The sequence below is a fragment of the Artemia sp. Qi Xiang Cuo genome, chromosome 4 (assembly GCF_049724085.1).
Source record: "Artemia sp. Qi Xiang Cuo chromosome 4, ASM4972408v1, whole genome shotgun sequence".
NCBI classification, from domain to species: domain Eukaryota; kingdom Metazoa; phylum Arthropoda; class Branchiopoda; order Anostraca; family Artemiidae; genus Artemia; species Artemia sp. Qi Xiang Cuo.
This window is the reverse complement of record NC_142797.1, coordinates 25,734,088-25,755,447: the sequence shown is the minus strand read 5'-3', so window position 1 is coordinate 25,755,447 and position 21,360 is coordinate 25,734,088. Positions and strand designations below refer to the sequence as shown.

Below are 21,360 nucleotides of genomic sequence, written 5' to 3'. Positions count from 1 at the left end.
TAACATTCATTTTTCCTTCTTTTTGTATCATTTTTTCTGCCTTAAACAAAATCTGATCTTGAATTTTCTTCGCAAAGGAAATAGAAAAAGGGGACAGAAGAGCTAAAATCAAAACAGCGCAAAGTTCCTATTGATGAAGCTAAATAAATTTCGTTCACTTCATCCTTTTTTGTCCTTGTTTGCTCAGCACAGCCTTGCTTGCTCAGTCTTTGCTATGTAAATGATTGTATTTTTTACTTTTTGACATATGATAAAATACTGTTCGACAGATTTAGAGACAGAACTGAGGTTCGTCACCTGTCTTCAAGCAGGAGCGCTCTCTCAATATTTATGGAGCGTCTAAACTTCAGATTCCAAAGTTCAAGCTTGGCGAGCTTATTCCATGCATGATAATTTTGATCAATTTAAATTTGACTTGCATATGGAGCTCAGAAGCATACTAGCAGCACAAATATTATTTAAATATAATTTTGTTTGTTTAAATAATACTCCAGCAGCCCAAATATTATTTAAATATAATTTTGTCTGTTTAAATAATACTCCAGCAGCCCAAATATTATTTAAATATAATTTTGTCTGTTTAAATAATACACCAGCAGCCCAAATATTATTTAAATATAATTCTGATTGTTTAAATAATACACCAGCAGCCCAAATATTATTTAAATATAATTTTGTCTGTTTAAATAATACTCCAGCAGCCCAAATATTATTTAAATATAATTTTGTTTGTTTAAATAATACACCAGCAGCCCAAATATTATTTAAATATAATTTTGTTTGTTTAAATAATACACCAGCAGCCCAAATATTATTTGAACATAATTTTGTTTTCTTTGTGTTGTGTGAGAAATTTAACTTAATTGTTATTGAAAAAATAAAACAAAACTATTAAATTGATAAACTAATATATATATATATATATATATAAATATCTAAATATATATATATATATATATATATATATATATATATATATATATATATATATATATATATATATATATATATATATATATATATATATATATATATACATCCCGAGAAGAGAAAAAACACTTAATAGTGTCGTCCAGTTTATTTTAAGTTTGCTTATTTTAAGCTGTCAAGTTTTAGCCGTTTTTTAGTTTCAAATTATTTTATAAATTTTTAAAAGCTACAGTAAATAAGTGCTCTCAATGAATTGTTTATTTTTCAGTATATTTCAACTGCGTGATTTTTTCCCATTGTATTTTGTAACAATGTCTTGTAATAAATGTAAAAAGAATAGCCAAGTTATAAATTGCTTTACCATAAAAAAATCAATCAAGAACTAAAAAGGAAGAAAATTAAATCTTAATTTCTTACAGAGGAAATTTCAAACTAAAAAACTATTACTTTTTCAGAGTATATTTCAACGTTTATGTTTCAGTGTATTTTCAACACGGGATTTTAAAAAAGATTTCCCATTGTATTTCATACAATATGTTATAATAAATAAAAAAAAACAAGTTATAAATTAATTTAGTATAATATAAAGTTCGAAGAAAAACTAAAAAAAATGTTACTTCCAAAGATGTTGGCATCCATCTGTCTAGCTTATTATTTGGCTAACGGTAGAACGGGTGATATCGTAAGATCTAGTATGTTAATCATCCAGTTCAAGCGTGGTTGTCACATGTTTATTAAGATTTGTAGTACAAAAATGTATGCATTACATGCAGAGGTATGGGAAGAGCTATTAAGATTCTAAGGTCAACTCACAGCACCATCTTATCCTCTAAAGACCCGTGATGAAGGGGTGATGAAGTATCGTAGTGTTTGCTCAAGGTTGAATAAAAAAGTAAGTTTTTTTTCAACTGAAAGTGAGGAGCAACATTAAAACTTAAAACGACTAGAAATTATTACTTATATGAGGGGGGAGGGGTTGCCCCCTCCTCAACACCTCGCTCTTCACGCTAAACTTTTTAAGTACTTAAAAAAAAGCTTCTTATTGTTCTAATTAAACAAACCTTGTGTGTTAGGAGTTGTTCTTAAAGAATTGGGACAAAATTCGAAATTTATCGTAAAGAGCGAGGAGTTGAGGAGGAGGTAACCCCCTTCACATAAGTAATAATTTCTGTCCATAGGTCGCGTATAGAGCCAGTTATTCACGAGGGGGCGAACTCCCTCATATACGTAATGATTTCTTTTTGTTTAAGTTTTAATGTTACTCTTTACTTTCAGTTGAAAAAAATGTGTTTTTTATTTCATTTCTGATCGTTTTTCAAATTACGCCAGGAGATCTGGCTCAACCTCCAGGGAAAAATCCCTACTCCCCACGAAAATATCCCCTATACAATTCAATCCTGGTGAAAATTTATCACGAACAATAACCCTTAACATCTCCACGCGTAAAATTGAGTTGGCAAAGAGAAAGCAAAACATAAGAAGAATTTCGTATAGGAATTCTGGCAAATTTCCCCAGTATAAAATTTCTCCTGAAAAGTTCAAGCTCTGGAAACCTCCCTCCCATCGAAAATTCTCCCCGTGTAAAATCACCCCAACATAAAAATTCATCCTCCCCTCCCCACCTGAAAAACGTATGCATACTTTCCAATACCAATACTATACGTAAAAAATTGGTAAATTATCTCCAAAGACATAGTTATTAGGTTTTTCAACTATGCTGAACAAAATAGCTATCTCATAATTTTTATCGGACGATTTTGGAAAAAAAGGGCCTAGTTCGAGAAACTGGAGAAAAAGTGGGAGGGGGCCTAGTTGCCCTCCAAATTTTGTCACTTAAAAAGGGCACTAGAACTTTTAATTTCCGTTAGACCGAGCCCTCTCCCCATGTTCTAGGCCCACTGGGTCGATACGATCACCCTTGGGGAAAACAAACAAAAAAACAAACAAATAAACACGCATCCGTGATCTTTCTTCTGGCAAAAGTACAAAATTCCACATTTTTGCAGATAAGAGCTTGAAACCTCTACAGTAGGGTTCTCTGACACGCTGAATCAGATTGGTATGGCTTTCACTAATAATCTATGATTTTTAGAAGGTGTTTCCGCCTTTTTTCGAAAATGAGACAAATTTTCTCAGGCTCGTAACCTTTGATGGGTAAGACCAAACTTAATGAAACTTATATATTTGAAATTAGCATAAACATTCGATTCTTTATATATATATATATATATATATATATATATATATATATATATATATATATATATATATATATATATAAATAATACACCAATATATATATATATATATAATACATATAAATAATATATAAATATTGTTTAAATAATACACCAGCAGCCCAAATATTATTTGAACATAATTTTGTTTTCTTTGTGTTGTGTGAGAAATTTAACTTAATTGTTATTGAAAAAATAAAACAAAACTATTAAATTGGGTTCATGAAATGTAATGTTTTGTATATGCTTGGTTGTTTGTTTTTAATTCAATTAATCGCTTCACCTCCCTAATTGCTAGTTCTTAAAACAATTTAAAAATTTGTTATTTTCACAGCACGTCCTATAGCTTGGTTTCTATACGCTGGTGACTAATTTTTGTACGTTTATTCAAATGAATTATTGTACTACTGCTATGCCCTAAACCTGTTTGAAATTCAGATTAATAATGAATATTGACCACTTAACCCCCCCCCCCTCCCAATAAAAAAAACTCCTTGGGAGATTCAAAATCAGAAGACTTGCACAAAACTTACGGTATTCAATTTCAATGCCCTTAACTAAAGATATTTTGAAAAAAGGACATTGTCATCTAATATAATCATCAATATATCTATTAGGAAGTCAGACAAATAATGAATATAGACGACTGTAAAAAAAAGAAATAAAAAACTCACTTTGGAGATGCCAAAAACTCTACGAAGTTTTTGCTCAAAAATTCATGACAGTCACATTCAATACCTTTCACGAGATGTCGTACTGAGTCGGTCCAAGAAGTAGTGGGTAGACTTGTTTCGATTATGTTACATGACCTGACGACATCAAAGACGCTCCCAAAAGTCTTCAAAGAGAATCTATTACTTCTACATCATACCATAGACACAGGGACAGAATTAAAGGGGTGGGGGGTTAGAAACATCCCTCAAATACAGTTGCTTGTGAATATTTTTAATGTTTCTGAAAAACTACAACGTTTACTTTCATTACAGCAAGACCTCATTACACTAAAAAAAGAAGCCAAATCAGGTCCCTTCAAGGAGGTCCCAATCAGGTCAAATAAGGTCAAATCGGGTCCATTTCAAATTCTGTACTCTCGCATGGATGAATTATAAAATGACTTGCAACTGTAACCAATTCTAAATGAATTAAATACAACATCCTTAAAATACAACATAACTAAAAACGACACTCTTTCTATACTACTTTTATTTATCCACTGTAATTTAAAATTCTAAAATAATTTTTATTTTTCGATGTAAAATCAGCTGAAAGCACTTCTACTAATTTCAAATTATTTATTTCGCTTTTCGGCATTGAATTCAGCATTTATTTCACTTTTCAGCAGCTGAAAGCATTTCCCCTAATTCCCAATTATTTATTTGGCTTTTCAGCATGAAAAAAGAAATTAATGACGATCAAATTCAGAAGAATTGTCTTATCTCTGATAAAATATTCTAAGTTTAGTGGTTATTTAAGCTAGCTAGTCTACTAATTGCAGCGAATAACAGCTATATAGTATTTCCAAAATACAATTTAAAAACAGTTAAGAAAAATCTACATGCTAAGAATTCAATAATACGATTTACTTATTCCAACAACTAATTCGTTCACCCAAGGACTTTTTGGCTGGCAAAATTGTGCAAACATTGCCAAATTCTACAATTATGGTTTCAGGTATATATATGAGAATTATATGAGAGACGAGCTTAATTACTGCATCCTTTCATCTGCATCCACTCAGGGACTTGTTGGATTTCATTCTGGTGACTTACAGAATTAACTGCTAGGAGGATTAATTGTATGAGATCTCACGGCTTTTCATTTCTGATCCAGGTGCGCCTTCGCATCCGTGAACTTATTGTTTTAGGGACGATTCATAATAGCCTTTTACTTCTATGCTATGTCACAGCCCCACCACGATTACACTTATTAATAGAAAGTTAAGATCTTGATTTTGACGCAATGCAAACTTAAATTAAAGGAGTGAAGAATTAAAACGGAAAAAGATTGGTGTGAAAAGGTTGTACTAAAATCAGTATGCTTCTTACTATTGCTTACGAGATTTGTCCTTCATTACTACCATTGCTTACGTCATATACGCACTGAAGAAGCTAAACTGGAAAACAAAAATGGAACAATATTTGCGTGAAAAGCTTGTGGCAACACCAATATCCTCCTCAGTATTGTTGACAAAATGTTTACGTCATTACTACTATTGCTTACGTCATATTTACACTAAAGAAGCGAAAAACTAAAATGGAAAAAGACTGGTTTGAAAAGCTTGTACCACCACCAATATGCTCTTTATTATTGCTTATGAATTGTTAACGTCATTGCTACCACTGCTTACGTCATATTTACACTAAAGAAGCGAAAAACTAAAATGGAAAAAAATTGGTTTGAAAAGCTTGTACCACCACCAATATGCTCATTATTATTGCTTATGAATTGTTAACGTCATTACTACCACTGCTTACGTCATATTTACACTAAAGAAGCGAAAAACTAAAATGGAAAAAAATTGGTTTGAAAAGCTTGTACCACCACCAATATGCTCATTATTATTGCTTATGAATTGTTAATGTCATTACTACCACTGCTTACGTCATATTTACACTAAAGAAGCGAAAAACTAAAATGGAAAAAGATTGGTTTGAACAGCTTGCACAACCACCAATATGCTCATTATTATTGCCTATGAATTGTTAATGTCATTACTAGCATTGCTTACGGCAAATTTGCACTAAAGAAGCTGAAAATTAAAATAGAAAAAGACTAGTGTGAAAAGCTTGTACCGACACCAATATGCTCCCTATGACAGCTTAACTATCTATATTTAGGAATATTTAGGTGGATGTTGAACTAAATCAAAACGAATCATGAGCATGTAGATTGTCAAAAGGGTGACAAAACAGTATTTCAGGGACGGCTTACATTATTAAGTTAGACCTTTAAGGGTAAGTTGTGGTGGATTTTGAACTAGCCAGAAGGCACTATTTGTATACTATTAATAGTACCACTATAGTTACTGTAACTCATGACGCTAAGGGTATTAAGGTGAAATTTTCGGGAACGTTTAGGGGGAGTTTCAATTAAACAAAGAAACCATATGCATGCAGGTTTTCAAAAAGGCATATGAGCAATATCATAGGCAGCACCGCTATATAATCGCTAGAAATATCGTTGGAAATTTTAAAGCAGCTTACTCGATTGGAAAATAAAAGTTCTAGCACCCTTTTTAAGAGTCAAAAGAGATTGGAGAACAAGCAACCCTCATCCCAAGCCCATTCATTTTCCAAACACATCCAGTAAAAATTTTGAGACAGCCATCTTGTTCAGAAGAGTAGAACAGTCCAGTAACTATGTCTCTAGGGATATTGGGTATGTCAACCCTCCGCAATTATGCAATGGGACCATTATGTTGAAACTAAATGTTGCTTAAAAACCATATCAAAAGGCACTGTGTGTATGGTTGCCAATAAGAAATATATCAAGAACGACTGGGGTATTAAGTTGAAACTATGGGGCTACTATTATTACTACTTCTGCTCTTATAATTTAAATAAATCAAAAGATTGTAAGTTTATCCAGGTTGTCAAAGAGCATAGATAGAATTTTTTTGGGAATGATATTTATTGTTATTTTATCAGGTCAACTTGAGGAGGTTCAAATCTAAATTAAAAAATACTATTTGTGTCAGGATTCAAAATCGTTGAAAAAGTTTCTCCAACATACAAATAGGAAGCCAAACTATGGGGTCTTATAGAAAAAAAATCAAAAAGATAAAAAAAAAATTTCCATGAAAATGACTATGTCAACAAAAACGAACAGAAATAAATTTTGAAAAACGTTTCCCACAAAACAAGTTTTCAAAAGTAAAGATCTCCATTAAGCCAAAAATGAGTAGAAATGAAGTCAAATAATCTTCCAAGCATAAAACTACCAAAAATCACTATAATTAAATAAATGAAACCCAAAACGAACAGAAATCACAATAAATAAGCTAGCCAAACTCAAAACGAGCAAAAATTAGCATGAGTAGGGCTGATAACCCACACGCCTTCTGAAGGCCAGAATATAATTTGCACTTTACTTAAAACTAAATACATTTTAAATTTTTTCACTTTTTTGACTATAACAAATAAAAATTAATAAGACTTTATGGAATAAATATCAGTATATGTATATTAAACTGTCAATCCATGGTCATTTGTTGTAATTTTCTTTTTTTTTTAATTTGAATCGATTATTTTTAGTTTGAGTTCGACTTGGTTATTTATTGTAATTTCTTTTCGTTTTGGGTTTCATTTATTAATTGATGGTGATTTGTGGTCGTTTTACACTTGCAAGATTATTTGAATTTATTTCTGCTTATTTTTAGCTCAATGGAGCTCTTTAATTTTCTTTGAAAAACTTGTTTTGTGGATTAAGGCTTTAAATTAATTATTAGTAAAGACGTTGTGTGTCATAGTTGAAAAAAGTTTGGAAAAATAGGAAGATAAGTCTGCGAACCCAGATTAGAATATTGGAAGCTGCAGTGATGACTGTGGTCAGGTGTGGTTCTGAAGCCTGGGTGCTCCGAAAATGGAGGAATTTTTGCTAAATGTTTTCCAGAGAACCTGCCTATGTATCGTTTTGGGTACCTGACTGGCAGCCCGTATCTCAAACAGTAGAATGAACAAAAAGTGCGGTCCAATCCTACTTTCTATGGTTATAATGAGAGAAAGGTTGAGATGGCTAGGGCACGTTCTGAGGATGAAGCATGACGGATTACCAAAGATTGTCTTTGTCAGCCAACCGTCTAGGGCGGAACGAAAAACAGGTCGTCCCCGGTTGGGTTAAGAGGATGTCGCAAGGAAAGATTTAAGGGAAAAGGAAACTTCCGCAGAGGGTGTAAAGAGGGAGGCTTTGAATAGAGTGGGATGGAGGAGGAGCATGCCTAGCTGTGTTGGCCTCAGGCGGCTTGGTGCTGCAGTGTTGTCAGTAGAAGTAGTAGTACTGCTTACGAATACTAGGCATTTGCATCTTTTTCCAGGTTCATCTAGTAGATATGAAAACTACTATTCGAAGCTTCCAGATTTTCTATTTTCAAGAAACTTGTCCTTAAATCTCAACTTTGATTGGTAAAGATGATTGATTGGTTTAACTTTGATTAGTTAAATTTGACATAATTGGTGCTTAAGTCAAGCGTAATTTGAATTCTGTCCACATGTGACTATAATGTTGCCTAATTATTGAAGACAATAGTAAACACAATTACTTCTTATCTGTAGGAATCTTGTGAGAGCACAATGGACAAAGCCACGTACGGAAAATCTGGGGATAGTGGATCCACCCTCCCTGTCACTAGGGATGGTATATCCAGGAGTGCCGATCATTGAGTGATATCGGTGCTTCCAGTTGAGCACAAAATTCGGGGATTCTCCTAATACCTCCGTAAGAAAAATTAGTTTCCCGAAATCTTCCCTAAAATTAACGCTCATAAATACACAAATGTTAACAGGAAATACAAATCATTAATTTTCCTCAACGTCATTTTTCAGGAATTTGGAGAACTTTTTTGGGGGAAAGAAAGAAAATAACATATGGTAACATATCATAATATTTGTATATGGTAAGATATGGTAACATATCATAATATTTGTAAAAGAAAGAAAAAAACTTACCAGGTTTGAACTTATATCTTCTTTAATTTTCAGTTTAATCTCTTCAGGCAAAGAAGCAAAGTGTTTCGACACAGCTAATTTCCCTAGATTCTTCACAACCCACATTACACATTGGTTTTGTAGCCCTTTCATGTCAAATGTGAAAACTAAAGGGATGCATTGTAGACCAGCAGTACTACAATCAGAGCAAGGCTGAAACATCAAATTTACTTCATCATTTTTTTTTTCTTCAGTTTCATCAAATCATCTTCAGATTTCATCAAAATCAAGATTTCATCAAAATCAAGATTTCATCAAAATCATCTTCATCAAATTTACTCTATTATATTTAATGACATTAGATGTCGATATTTGCCAAAAACCTACTATCCATAAAAAAGTTTGATTTTGAATAAGGAATATACCCCCCCCCCTTGACCAGACCCGGGGAACGTATTAGCATAATCAGAATTTTTCTGTGTAACCTAGTAACCACAGTGATAGAACAAATTTTATTGGTTTTTTCACCCAAAACCTATCACGGACATACTATAAATACAAAACCTAGTATCTACTTCTAGCAGAAAAGAGAGTGGCAACAGCGGGAAGATAATGGAGTTCACAATACCTGTTGGCAAAGTTACGCATCTTCATTTATTTCTTCCGTTCCAAAAAGGAAAAAAAAAATCACTATTTAGCATTTTTTTTAAAGTTCAGATACTAGGATTTGATAGAGTGAGACATCCCCCTGAAATTAGTCTAAAGAGTTCTCAAAGTAACATTTTTAGCTGATCATACCCTTTAGTTATGCGATATTATTTGACAAAAAAAGACTTTGATTTACAGCTTACCTGCGAAATCTAAGCAAACTATATCGCTTGGTTCAGCTATTTTATCTTATAACTTTTGTTTATAAGATAATTTATCTAATACCTACCTTATTTGGTTTTCATGATATTTACCAGATCATTTTTATTCAAAAATCGATCTGTTATTACCCATGAAAACAGTAGGAGGGTGAAGCTTTTGATGTCAAAATTGGTTAGCCATGTCTAGAAAACCTTAAAAAATATCCTGTGTAAGGCACCGATTCTGATTAATAATAATAAAAACACATTTTGTTTTTCTGTTCCTGTTTTTTCTATAATATTTCCGTCTCCTAAAAATATGTTATGTAACATAAAAAAGTTATCACAGCCAAAATTTCTGACAGCCCCCAACTTCCCCTCAAGGTTTTTGACCTGTGCACACTTATGGTAAAAAAAAAATAGTACAGGCATTGCACTTGATTGATATAAAAGACAAATGGCAATTTATCTCACTAGACAGTTTTTTAAAACTTATTTTCGGTTACTGAGGACCATGGTTTCTTCTTTACTAGGTTGCAGCTATCGCTGCAACAATGATTCATCTTTAATTTACTGGATATCATCATATAGGCTTTTAAATTAGTTGTTTGCCCAACAAAGTATTTTGTAATTTTCTTGTGGCTTTCTCTTTAAAAAAAAAAAAAAAAATTGGCATAAATAATCTAAAAAATTAAAACACTGGTAGAGGACTACTGTAACGACTATTGTTCAAAAACAATCGGTACACATTGACAAATAAAAAAAAGAATTTCATTCAAAAATTCAAAGCTAAAAAAAGTAAGATAAAACTTTTGATACTCAGAGTTTTAACAAAAAAAAAAAAAAAAAAATCATTAAAACTAAATAATAGCTAATATCAGCTTATATCATATGGCTCAGCAGCTTCCTATTGCAGGAATTTGTCCGACGTCGCTCTTGCAAGACGCAATTGTGAATTGTAGCAAAATTCTCATGCGTCATGGAAACATTTCTTGCTGACCAAAATTTTTCGTGAAATAGAAAATTTCTGCGGAAACGGTAAGTGCGGGGAAAAGTGCCCCTAAGTTTTGAAAAAAAAATATCTTTGGTATTTTTATGGAAAAAGCTTTCAACAAAAACTTTTTTTTTAGTTTTTTCATTAAATTCCAAAGGAAAAATATTCCTCTTAGATTATGACAAATAATTTTTTTCTTAATCTTTCAGAAAAAAAAAAAAAAAAAAAAAAAAAAAAAAAAAAAAAAACAACCTAGACTCTCGTGTGTTCGTGCCCACAAAGATTCATTTTCCAAATCGTCTCTGGTGAGTTAGACTGTTTCATTTGAAGTACGATTTCTTTTTAATAATTACCTCTGAAATAGGCATATTGTAAAGTATGCTTAATGTGATTAGATAATGACACAATGTGATTACTAATGTGATTAGAGCAACACACAAACTTGAAGAGTAAGAGGCATTTCATTAAGAAACTCAAGTTCCTTTTCTTCATAGTTTACAGATTAAAAACAACAATTTGTTTCTGCTTGCATGATTTCAATTTAAACTGACCACAAATTCTTAACCAAAAGTATCCCCCAAATTTATCAATTTGACCAGCAATTGTTGACAAACGGATTTTCGTTGGCTTTGCTGATGAGACTGACTGACTTTACTGACTAGTATGCTTTACTGATGAGAAGAAGATCGATTGACGAAGCCCAAAGAATCGACGTGTTGATCATATCGTGATTCGATTTCTCTTTGTTGTACAGCAGAAAAACACGTTATGGAGCTTATTTAAGAGCTTTTATTTGCTTGATTTCCTTTTTAAGGCCCAGAAATTTGTTAAAAGTTCATAGGTTTACAAAAACCAAAGGTCAAATAACATTGATTACCTTAAGCATGATCATTTGGGTGCCCGAAGGAAACCGAGAAAAAGGGTTAAAGGACTTTAACACCCAATGATGTCTGTTATATTTAACACCGATTATATTTAGCAGCGTTCGGTGTGGACAAACAATGGTTATACCAAGATGTTTCTTTTGCCTATTAAACTCTCCCGAATGATCTAACCCCCCCCCCCCAACGAAAATAAATTTGGGCAGGTTCATGAGCATGCTATACGTGTATGTAGAAAAGGGTGGAGATGGTTGTCACGAAAATAGGGTCTTCAGTCTCCGGGCCGGTACTCTTACAGATCTGAAACTGAGGAGCTAATTTTGGGAGCTAATGGCATATAAAGGAAGTTTTATTCCGCTTATACTGCTAACTTATATGTTAGTAGAGTATCAGTTTTTCAACAGTCCTACTGGTAACCTGGATAAATGGAGGTAAAATCATAGTACCTCAAGCATATGCATTTTATTTATTAGCAAATCCATCATCTATATTACTTTATCGATTATCAAAAGCACCGAAACTAATGATCAGCACGATCGGTTTTAAATACATTTAAATATATTGGGAAGCAGAATTAGGAAGCTGCTGCCCCGACTTCAAATCCAAAGAGAGTCAACCCAAGTGCCGAAGAGCCGACATTAGTTTTACCAGTGTGAAATACCTTGTGAAATCCATGAAATATTTTGCGAACAATAAATGCTTCTATATACGCTTCAAATTTGTCATCTCCTACAAGGTCGGTAAAAAGCATCAGTTCCGTGAAGCTTTCATAGGAAATTTCCAGCTGTTTCCCTCCTGATAGAAAGGATGCGTAAATCGACAGTGTTTTTGAAGAAAACCTAAAGGAAAAAGTAGCTGTTAGTGTTTCGACTTTAAATATTAAATTTGTTAATGCTCATTCTACCTTATCACTGGCTAAATCTTCGGGTTTTACAACTAGTTCCATTTTTCCGTCAATTTTCTAATGATTTACATTAGAGAAAAAATTCTTTTTTTGCACTTTTGACGAATTTACACCCCCCCCCCCACCCATCCTCTAGATAACATCTTCAATTATTAATACAAAAAGAAAAAAAATGATCTTCGCAACAGTTAAAAAGTAGCGCAGGCCTTAAAGATTTTTTTCACTGTAGGATTTGTAGTTCTTTCTGCAGATTTTTCCCTTCTCAATTCAGTCAGAGTTGGATATTTTGTCTTTTAAATACTCAAAATACATTAGAAAGTTACAGTTGAGGCAACTAAAAAAAGAAGTCAAATGTTTGCTTGTTTCGCGACGAAAGTCAAATGGGGACATGACTTTAATAAGTTCTTGTTTCAATTTTTTTTTCTAGTATATTTTTGAAAAATTTGTCAGGTCATTTAGTTTTTCTCGTGTCATTGACAAACCTGTTCGTGATTACTTTTTTGAGTAGTTTTTACTATTTTTTTTTCTTCCGACTTGGCTAAATGATATATGTAATTAGGGATTTTTTTTCTTTAGTTTAACAAAAAAAATTATGTTTAATAGAAAAAAAATTACTCGACACATTTTTTCTTGATTGTAATCTTTTCAAATAAACTTTATCGTAAAGCTCTAAGAGCAGAACGTAAATACCAGCTTGAACCACTATTTCCTTCTTTGTCATTGATCTTCAAATACCTCAAAACGTAAACATTCAGATGCCCTATGGAGATATGCGCAGAAAACAGATATGGGAAGAAACTCAAATTTGTTCATTGCTGAAAAAAAAACAAAGACAAAATAAAAAAGTAAAATAAAAATAAAGAACGCTATCTCACAATATCCGCAAAAATAACTAAGTTGATTATAAAAAAGCTTCAATGAAAGAATCTTTAGTGTCTGTTTTCAATTTTTGCTGTCATTTAATCAAAGTAAAACAGTTTCTACATACTTCAAAACTAGCCTCCGTTCTTCCCATTGTTAATACTACTACTACTAACAACTCACCGCAGCACCATGCCACTTGAGGCCAACACATCTACGCACGCTCCTCTTCACTCCCAATTCCAATTCCCTTAAATCTTTCTTTACGACATCTTCCAATCCCAACCGAGGACGACCTGCTCTTCTATCATTATTACTGCTACTACTAATGTTGCTACCAAAGCTAAGGGTTTTAAGGTGAAAAGTTCAGGGAATGTTGAGACAATGTTGAACTAAATCAAAACACACGTCATGCATGCAGATTGTCAAATGGACGTATCAGCAATGCCACAAAAACTGTGTACGGAAATAGCTTGAATCCTTCAGCGCGTAGGTACTTGATGCTTGAATACTCTCTTGTGATACTAAGAAAACTGCTCTAGAGTTAGAACTAGGTTTAGTAATTGTAATCTATTGTTTATCGGACCCCTAGTCAATACCTCGCTCTTTACGCTAAAGTTCGAATTTTGTTCCAATTCTTTAAGACTGACCCCTGAATCCCAAAGGCCGTTTAATTAGAATAGATAGCTCTTTTGAAAGGACTAAAAAAACTTTAGCGTAAAGAGCAAGGTATTGACTAGGGGCCGAATACGTAATAATTATACGTAATAATTTTTGTTAGTTTTAAGTTTTAATGTTGCTTCTTACTTTCAGTTGAAAAAATGTTTTTTTTTTATATTTAATTTCTGATAATTTCTTAAATAATGCTGCGAAATCCGGTGCCCACTTCATAGAAATGTCCCTTCCCTAATGAAAACATCCTCCATGGAAAGATCCTCCCATGTAACTCCCTCCTCCGACTCCCCCACCAGAAAAAATCCCTCCTGAAAACGTCTGTATACTTCCCAATAACCAATACTATATGTAAACAATGGGCAAAGTTCATAACTTGCAGCCCTTCCTCTTGGAACTGTGCGGGATAAGTCATCCTCATAGACCTATTTATTAGATTTTCGACTATGCTGAACAAAATGGCTATCTCGAAATTTTGATCGGGTGACTTCGGGAAAAAAATGAGCGTGGGAGGGAGCCTAGTTGCCCTCAAATTTTTTTGGTCACTTAGAAAGGGCACTAGGAACGTTTAATTTCCGTTCGATTGAGCCCTCTCGCGATATTCTAGGACCATCAGATCGATATGATCACCCCTGAAAAAAAAAACACACACAAAAAAAAACAAACAAATAAACACGCATCCGTGATCTTCCTTCTGGCAAAAAATGCAAAATTCCAGATTTTTGCAGACAGGAGCTTGAAACCTCTACAATAATAATAATAATAAACAATAATAATAATAATAAAAAATCTAAAACACTTTTCCCTTTACCGCCTTTGGTATTATTTTGGTTTCAATGGTATTTATTGATAGCTGCTCGAATTTTGTTTACTGCTTCGTCGATTTGAATTTCCATCTCTACAAGGACTATGCCTTCCCTTACAGTTTAAGGTTTTCCTAAGGGTATTAACCTAACGGACTTTTTAGGCAACCCATGCGTAAATGCTTGCAATTGAACTTTTTGGATTGTTTCCCCGGCTCTGCTTTTACCTAGCTGCGAGCATGCAGATCTGCAAATTTTAAAAACATTTGCGAATACTCATGGAAGAATTATAAGTAATTACCTCCCTTTTAAGCTTTTCCGATTCACTTGGTTGATTAAATTTGTTTTAAAAGCGTCTATTAACCTGTGCGGTCTATCATCAGTGATTGCACTAGCTCTAACCAACTCAAAACATTGCAACGCACATCCTCTTGTCTTAGTTGATAAATACTGTTTCTTGATATGACTAATCATATGGTTGAAGAGCTAAATTAAACCCAAAAAAGATCAAAAACAAAGTCAATTAATTTTTCAAGTGTAAAACTACCATAAATCAAAACATTAAATAAACGAAACCAAAAACAAACAGAAATTACAATAGGTAACGGAGTTAAACTCAAAACGAGCAAAAACTAAGATGAGTAGGGCTGGCATTTCCCTTGCCTTCTAAAATCAGACCATAACTTGCACTTTACTGAAAACAAGAGAGATTTAAAATTTTTCCTCTTCTTAACTTTGAGCTATCCAAAATTATTAAGAGTTTAAGCACATTTATTTGTTTATTTTTTCGTGATCTTGGTTATGATGGTGTTCTCTTTCAATATTAATAAAAAATAGAAACATTCAGCTCAAAATAAGGATTGTTTTCAGTAAATTCCAAATCATGTTCTAGTGTTTAGAAGGCAACGGGAGCGTCAGTCCTGATCATCTTAGTTTCTGCTGATTTTGAGTTAGATTTGGTTATTTATTGTTATTTCTGTTCGTGTTGAGCTCAATTTACTTACTGTTGGTGATTTGTGGTAGTTTTATGCTTGAAAAATTAATTGCCTTTGTTTATGCTCACTTTTGGGTTAATGTAGCTCTTTACCTTTCTTTGAAAAACTTCTTTTACGGAAAAAGTTCTTTAAATGATTAGCATCAAAGAAAAGGTTTTCCTATCGTAAATGCTTTCCAAAAAACTAGACAACTAGAAAATTTTGAAAGTTGATTTTGATGAGCTCTATCGGGTCAGAAAGTCGGGAAAAGAAGATTTAACTAGCCAAGGACACCAATAATGAAAACCAATTCTTTAAATTAGTTAAGTGGAAACTTGCACAATCATAAACCTCTTAGACAAATATTAAAAACCGAGAATTCAATTTCTAATGAAGAACATTTTTAATTTTGCGTTTTTACAAGCGCCTGTCAATTTTAAAAACAAAGAAATTGTGTTAAAAATCAGCAGAAAATGAACCAAAATTATGTCGTCATGGAGTTTTAGACATAACTTTCCCGATTGCCGCAGCAGAAGGAAAACATAGCCATTTTTAGCAGTAAACTAGGAAAAATACAGTGATTTGGATGATTACTAAAGGATAATTCCAAAATCTTGTTAACAAATAGAAATTGAAACGAAGTTTACGTATCATGGAATAGCTAAAACTCTAAACTAGGCATTAATTTGTTGATTATTAAAATTATTCAATGCTCAAATTATTAGGTGTTGACTTTCCCATAAGAGCATCTTTTTGGAAACACCAATTATCCTATTTTGCCATATTTATCCCTTCCAAATTTTGTTTCCAAAAGTATCACTTTTATCGATGAACTTGCATCACATAAGGGACAAATATTTTATTTATTGTTTCACGTTAGAAAGCAATGGAAGAAGTAAATACATGACATATTTAAGTGCGACAAAGAAAGGTTGAAATCCCCCTTTGGCTAGCAGAAGGTACAATATACGGAAAAAATAATTAAAATATTTTTTTTAAATAATAATAATAAAAAATAATACTCGTAAATAATTACAGTCCTCAATGGAGAATAAGTATGAAATATTGCGTAATTGGAGACTCAAGACATGTTTTTAAATAGTTTATTTTCAGGTTTATTGCAACATCTTCCAATTTTTAGGTGTGAACCTGACTATCAAATTTATTGAATTAGTTTCCTTATGTTGTTCTTCATGGTTTGGTTGGGGAACACCGGTGAAACTTTTTATGAATGAAAACTAAACTATAATATTCTACATATGAAAAAAAAAAAAAAATGGAAAATCCTCGTTTTCAGATATGGATAGACCTAAAATGGAGCCGGGTAGAAAAAAAATGTTTCCATTTTAATTTCATTAGTAGTTTAAAAGTTTTAGACTTAATGAAGGATAATTCTTACACTATCACTGAATCTAGACAATATCCAAAAATATAGGAATAAACAATAGAAACTGAGTAGTTAATTTACAAACAAACAATGAAAAGCCTTTTTCTAAAAAATATTATCAAGCTAACAATTTGTCAGTTATGCAAAATCTCTAGATTTGTAAGACATGATTCACTCTTCAATAGCCCCGCACACAACGACACTGTCTTAGATGAAAATGCTCTTATAAAATCCGTAAGTAGAGAAGAAAAAGTTCTACTGCATATACGATGACTAACACTAGTTTCCGTCCTAAAGGAGGAGGAGGACAAAGCACTCTCTGCCTAGCTTTCATCAGGTTTGGCATCTACCCAATGTGCTCTAAGCAACAACGCAGGAGCAAATCGCAAATAGACAAATAAATGTCAACAGAGGACGTAGTATATTTCAATAATGTTTGCATCTAACTGTCAGTAAGAATACAAAACTAGCAGTTTGCTGCAATTTAGACGACGTAGTAAAAAACGACACTTTTACCCTTTGAGTTTTACTGTTCCCGTAGTTGCTTCAAGCCAATCACCAGAAAGCATAGCAGAAAAAAATGGTGATATTATCAAAGCATCTTTTGCAATCTTTACGGCACCATCGTCAACTTCCACTGTCACGAGCTGGGCCTCACCAGGGAGTCTGGTCATGATCCACAATTAACAATTAAGCCTCTGTGGGCTAATAATCTTCTGCTGCTCTAACAATTGATCTGATATGTAAGAAAGAAATTAGTTCAGTGGTAAATTAGGAAAAAATAGCATTAAGTGATAACCGCGATAATATTACAAAAAATTATATAAACAACAGTGAAAAATATCTGACAATGTGAAAGTGATGGAAAATTTACTTTGCCTGAACGAGTTGGAAAAAAATTGTAAAATAAAACAAGGATTGACAAATTATTAGAAATTAGGCATTCATAGCATTGTAAATGAGTTTTTGAAATATGGTAGTTGTAAACAAAGATTCTAACAACCTAACCTAAGAGACAGATTAAATTTGGTTAGGTCAGAGATTGTTGAGAGGGATGTTAAACTTAAAGACACTATGTGTATCCCTGTTGGTAATTAAATAAAAAAAACAAGCTTTTTCAAGTGAAAGTAAGGAGCAACATTAAAACTTAAAACGAAAAGAAATTATTACACATGAGGGGGTTCGTCCTTACTTACAAATTGCCCTCATTCCGTGTATGATAGGGGCTGTCTCCTCCTCAGCACCTCGCTCTTTACGTTAAAGTTTTTTATTGTTTTAAAAATAGAGGTTTGAGAAAGAGTCTAACTTTAGCGTCAAGAACGAGGCGTTGACGAGGGGACAGCCCCTTTCATATACGGAATAAGGGCAATTTGTAAGTAAGATGAAACTTATATATTTGAAATCAGCATTAAAATCTGATTCTTTTGATGTATCTATTGGTATCAAAATTCCATATTTTAGAGTTCGGTTACTATTGAGCCAGGTCGCTCCTTACTAACAGTTCGTTACCACGAACTGTTTGATGGGCGTAGCTGCAATATTACAGGAACAGCTAAGATTAATAAGTTGAATAAATTAGGAAATGGGATGGAATACTTAGCTAAATCAAAAACACCATATGCATTCAGGTTGATACTGTGTACATCTAAAGTTAAATGCTCAAAAATTAAAATGAATATTGAAGTCAAACTTAAAACGAACAAAAATGACAACAAACAGGATTTCGAAAATTTTCCCCTTCCTAAGATAATTTCTTAAACCACATTGGCCTGATATAACAAGAAAGAAAAAGGAGCAAAGATGGGGTTTTTAAAGGCCAAAAGAAAATACTGACCACAAAGCGAATATTTTGAGGGGACAAACACCTCTCTTCTTCAGCGCGAAAAAAAAATATATTCAATGAGAGTGCCAAAGAAAAAACCAATAAAATAAAACTCGGAAACTCAATGTGAATGTGAAAATATCACAATTATAAGATGAATAGTGAAATAAAATCATGAATTGCTGAGCTTTCCGCAATTAATAGCATTGCATATCTAATATTCAGTTTATTTTATTAGTTCTTTCCCAGGTTCATTTAATAATTATAGTTTCGAATAAAACACTAATGACTCAATAAGCTTTAAACTTTCACTTTCAAGGGAAGGGGAGGGGGAAAGTTGCCCAACTCCTGTTTGTAGTAATTTTTGTTTGTTTTAAATTTAACTTTAAGATTCAATTCAAATTTTACTTGTTTTAGAGTTATTTATTCATTTACATTAGTAGACTACCTGTTATCTGTGTTTGCTATAATTGTTTATTTAATTTCTATTTGTTTTATGTTTCATGTATTCTTTAATAGAAATTTCTGCTAGTTTAAGTTTAAATTAGGCTATTATAGAAATTTAATTCAGCTGGTCTTACATTTAATATGGAACTTTACTTTTCTCTGAAAAACTTTTTTTAGCTAATCAATAAAAAAAAATACAATTTTTTGATAGAAGCTGTGGGAAAAAATACGTATAAGCCTTTTCTGCAAGATGTACATTCTTGTACATACTTGTAATTAATAGCTTAAACCTCAAAAACAAAACCACAATGGATACATTTTTTGTAGGTTTTTTAAATCTTTGAGTAAATAATTATTACTACTACTACTACTACTAACAACTCATCGCAGCACCAAGCCGCCTGAGGCCAACACAGCTACGCACGCTCCTCCTCCACTCCAATCTATTCAAAGCCTCCCTTTTTACACCCGTCCACGAAGTTCCTATTTTCTTTAAATCTTTCTTTATGACGTCCTCCCACCCCCGACGGGGACGACCTTCTTTCTGTTTAGCCCTAGATGGTTGGCCGAAAAGAACAATCTTCGGCAATCTGTCATCCTTCATCCGCACAACATGCCCTAACCACCTCAACCTTTCTTTCATTATAGACCTAGAAAGCCGTATTGAACCACATTTTTCGTATAGCCTATTGTTTGAAATACGGTCAGTCAGCCGGGTACCCAGAACAATCCTTAAGCAATTTCTCTGGAAAACATCTAGCAAATCTTCATCCGCTTTTCGGAGCGTCCATGCTTCAGAGCCATATTTGAACAGTGTCATCACTGAAGCTTCTAATATTCTAATCTTGGTTTGCAGACTTATCTTCCTATTCTTCAAAACTTTTTTTAACTGTGAAAAAACACCCTGAGCCTTGGCTATTCCATTTTTAGCATCTTCACTGCTCCCACCTTTACTAATAATACAACCAAGGTAAGTGAAGCTGCCCACCTGATCCATCTTTCCGTTACCCATCGTCACCTTTTCATCTTCCCTTATTCACTTATTCCTAGCCTTAGTGACTTATTCTTCTTAACATTAATTTTCAAACCTATTCTAGCACCCTGAACTCGCAAAACCTCTAAAAGTTCATTCATTTTGCTCACACTTTCATCTAGGATGCTTAAATCATCAGCATAATCCAAGTCCAGGAGACTTTTTCCTCCCCATTTGATTCCGTGGTCTCCCATTGCCTTTCCTGTGCTCCTTAAAACAAAGTCCATCAAAATAATCCATATAAAGGGGGATAGAACACAATCCTGCTTAACTCCTGATTTAATACAAAACCAGCTGCTAACCTCATTTCCTACCTTAACCGCAGCAGTGTTATTCTCGTACATAGCATTAATCACTTTAATGTATTTGTCTGGTATACCATACAAGGATAAAACCTTTACTAAAGCTCCTCTATCAACAGAATCGAACGCTTGCTCATAATCTATAAAACTGAGGACCAAAGGTGTTTGAAAACTTAGGCACTTCTCAATTATTAACCTAAGAGTGAAAATTTGGTCAATACATCCTCTAATTTTTCTAAAACCACACTGCTCTTCTCTTAAAACTTTGTTTACGGCATCTCTCAGTCTAAAAAGTATCATATTACTGAGTAATTTACTACCTACAGACACCAGAATAATGCTTCGATAATTACTACACTCACTTTTATCACCTTTCCTTTAAAGTGGCTTAATTAAGGTTTTACTAAAATTGTTAGGTACATCCTCTTTTTCAAAAATCATATTCATAATCTTCAATAGCTTTTTTCTAACCTCAGAGCCACCATATTTAAGAAACTCATTTACCACCCTATCAGTACCTGGAGCCTTATTATTCTTTAATCCTTTTAGTACTGCTGCTAATTCCTCCTCACAAAACAAATCTTCCGTTATATCCAAGGTATCACAAACTTTTTCATTTTCCT

General features: G+C 33.0%; 1 protein-coding gene across 1 annotated transcript in view; it reads right to left on the bottom strand.

The window, feature by feature from the left end:
* The window catches only part of LOC148952931 (BTB/POZ domain-containing protein 8), a 37,227-nt gene that overhangs the window by 13,004 nt on the left and 2,863 nt on the right, over positions 1 to 21,360 (bottom strand). Inside the window, exons 2-5 of the mRNA XM_089088182.1 lie at positions 17,650 to 17,869; positions 12,194 to 12,371; positions 8,831 to 9,022; positions 3,842 to 4,005 (exon numbers count right to left, since the gene is read on the bottom strand). Of these exons, the coding sequence (XP_088944308.1) occupies positions 3,842 to 4,005; positions 8,831 to 9,022; positions 12,194 to 12,371; positions 17,650 to 17,807 (692 nt within the window). The 5' untranslated portion in view covers positions 17,808 to 17,869. The remainder of the gene's footprint in view (positions 1 to 3,841; positions 4,006 to 8,830; positions 9,023 to 12,193; positions 12,372 to 17,649; positions 17,870 to 21,360) is intronic.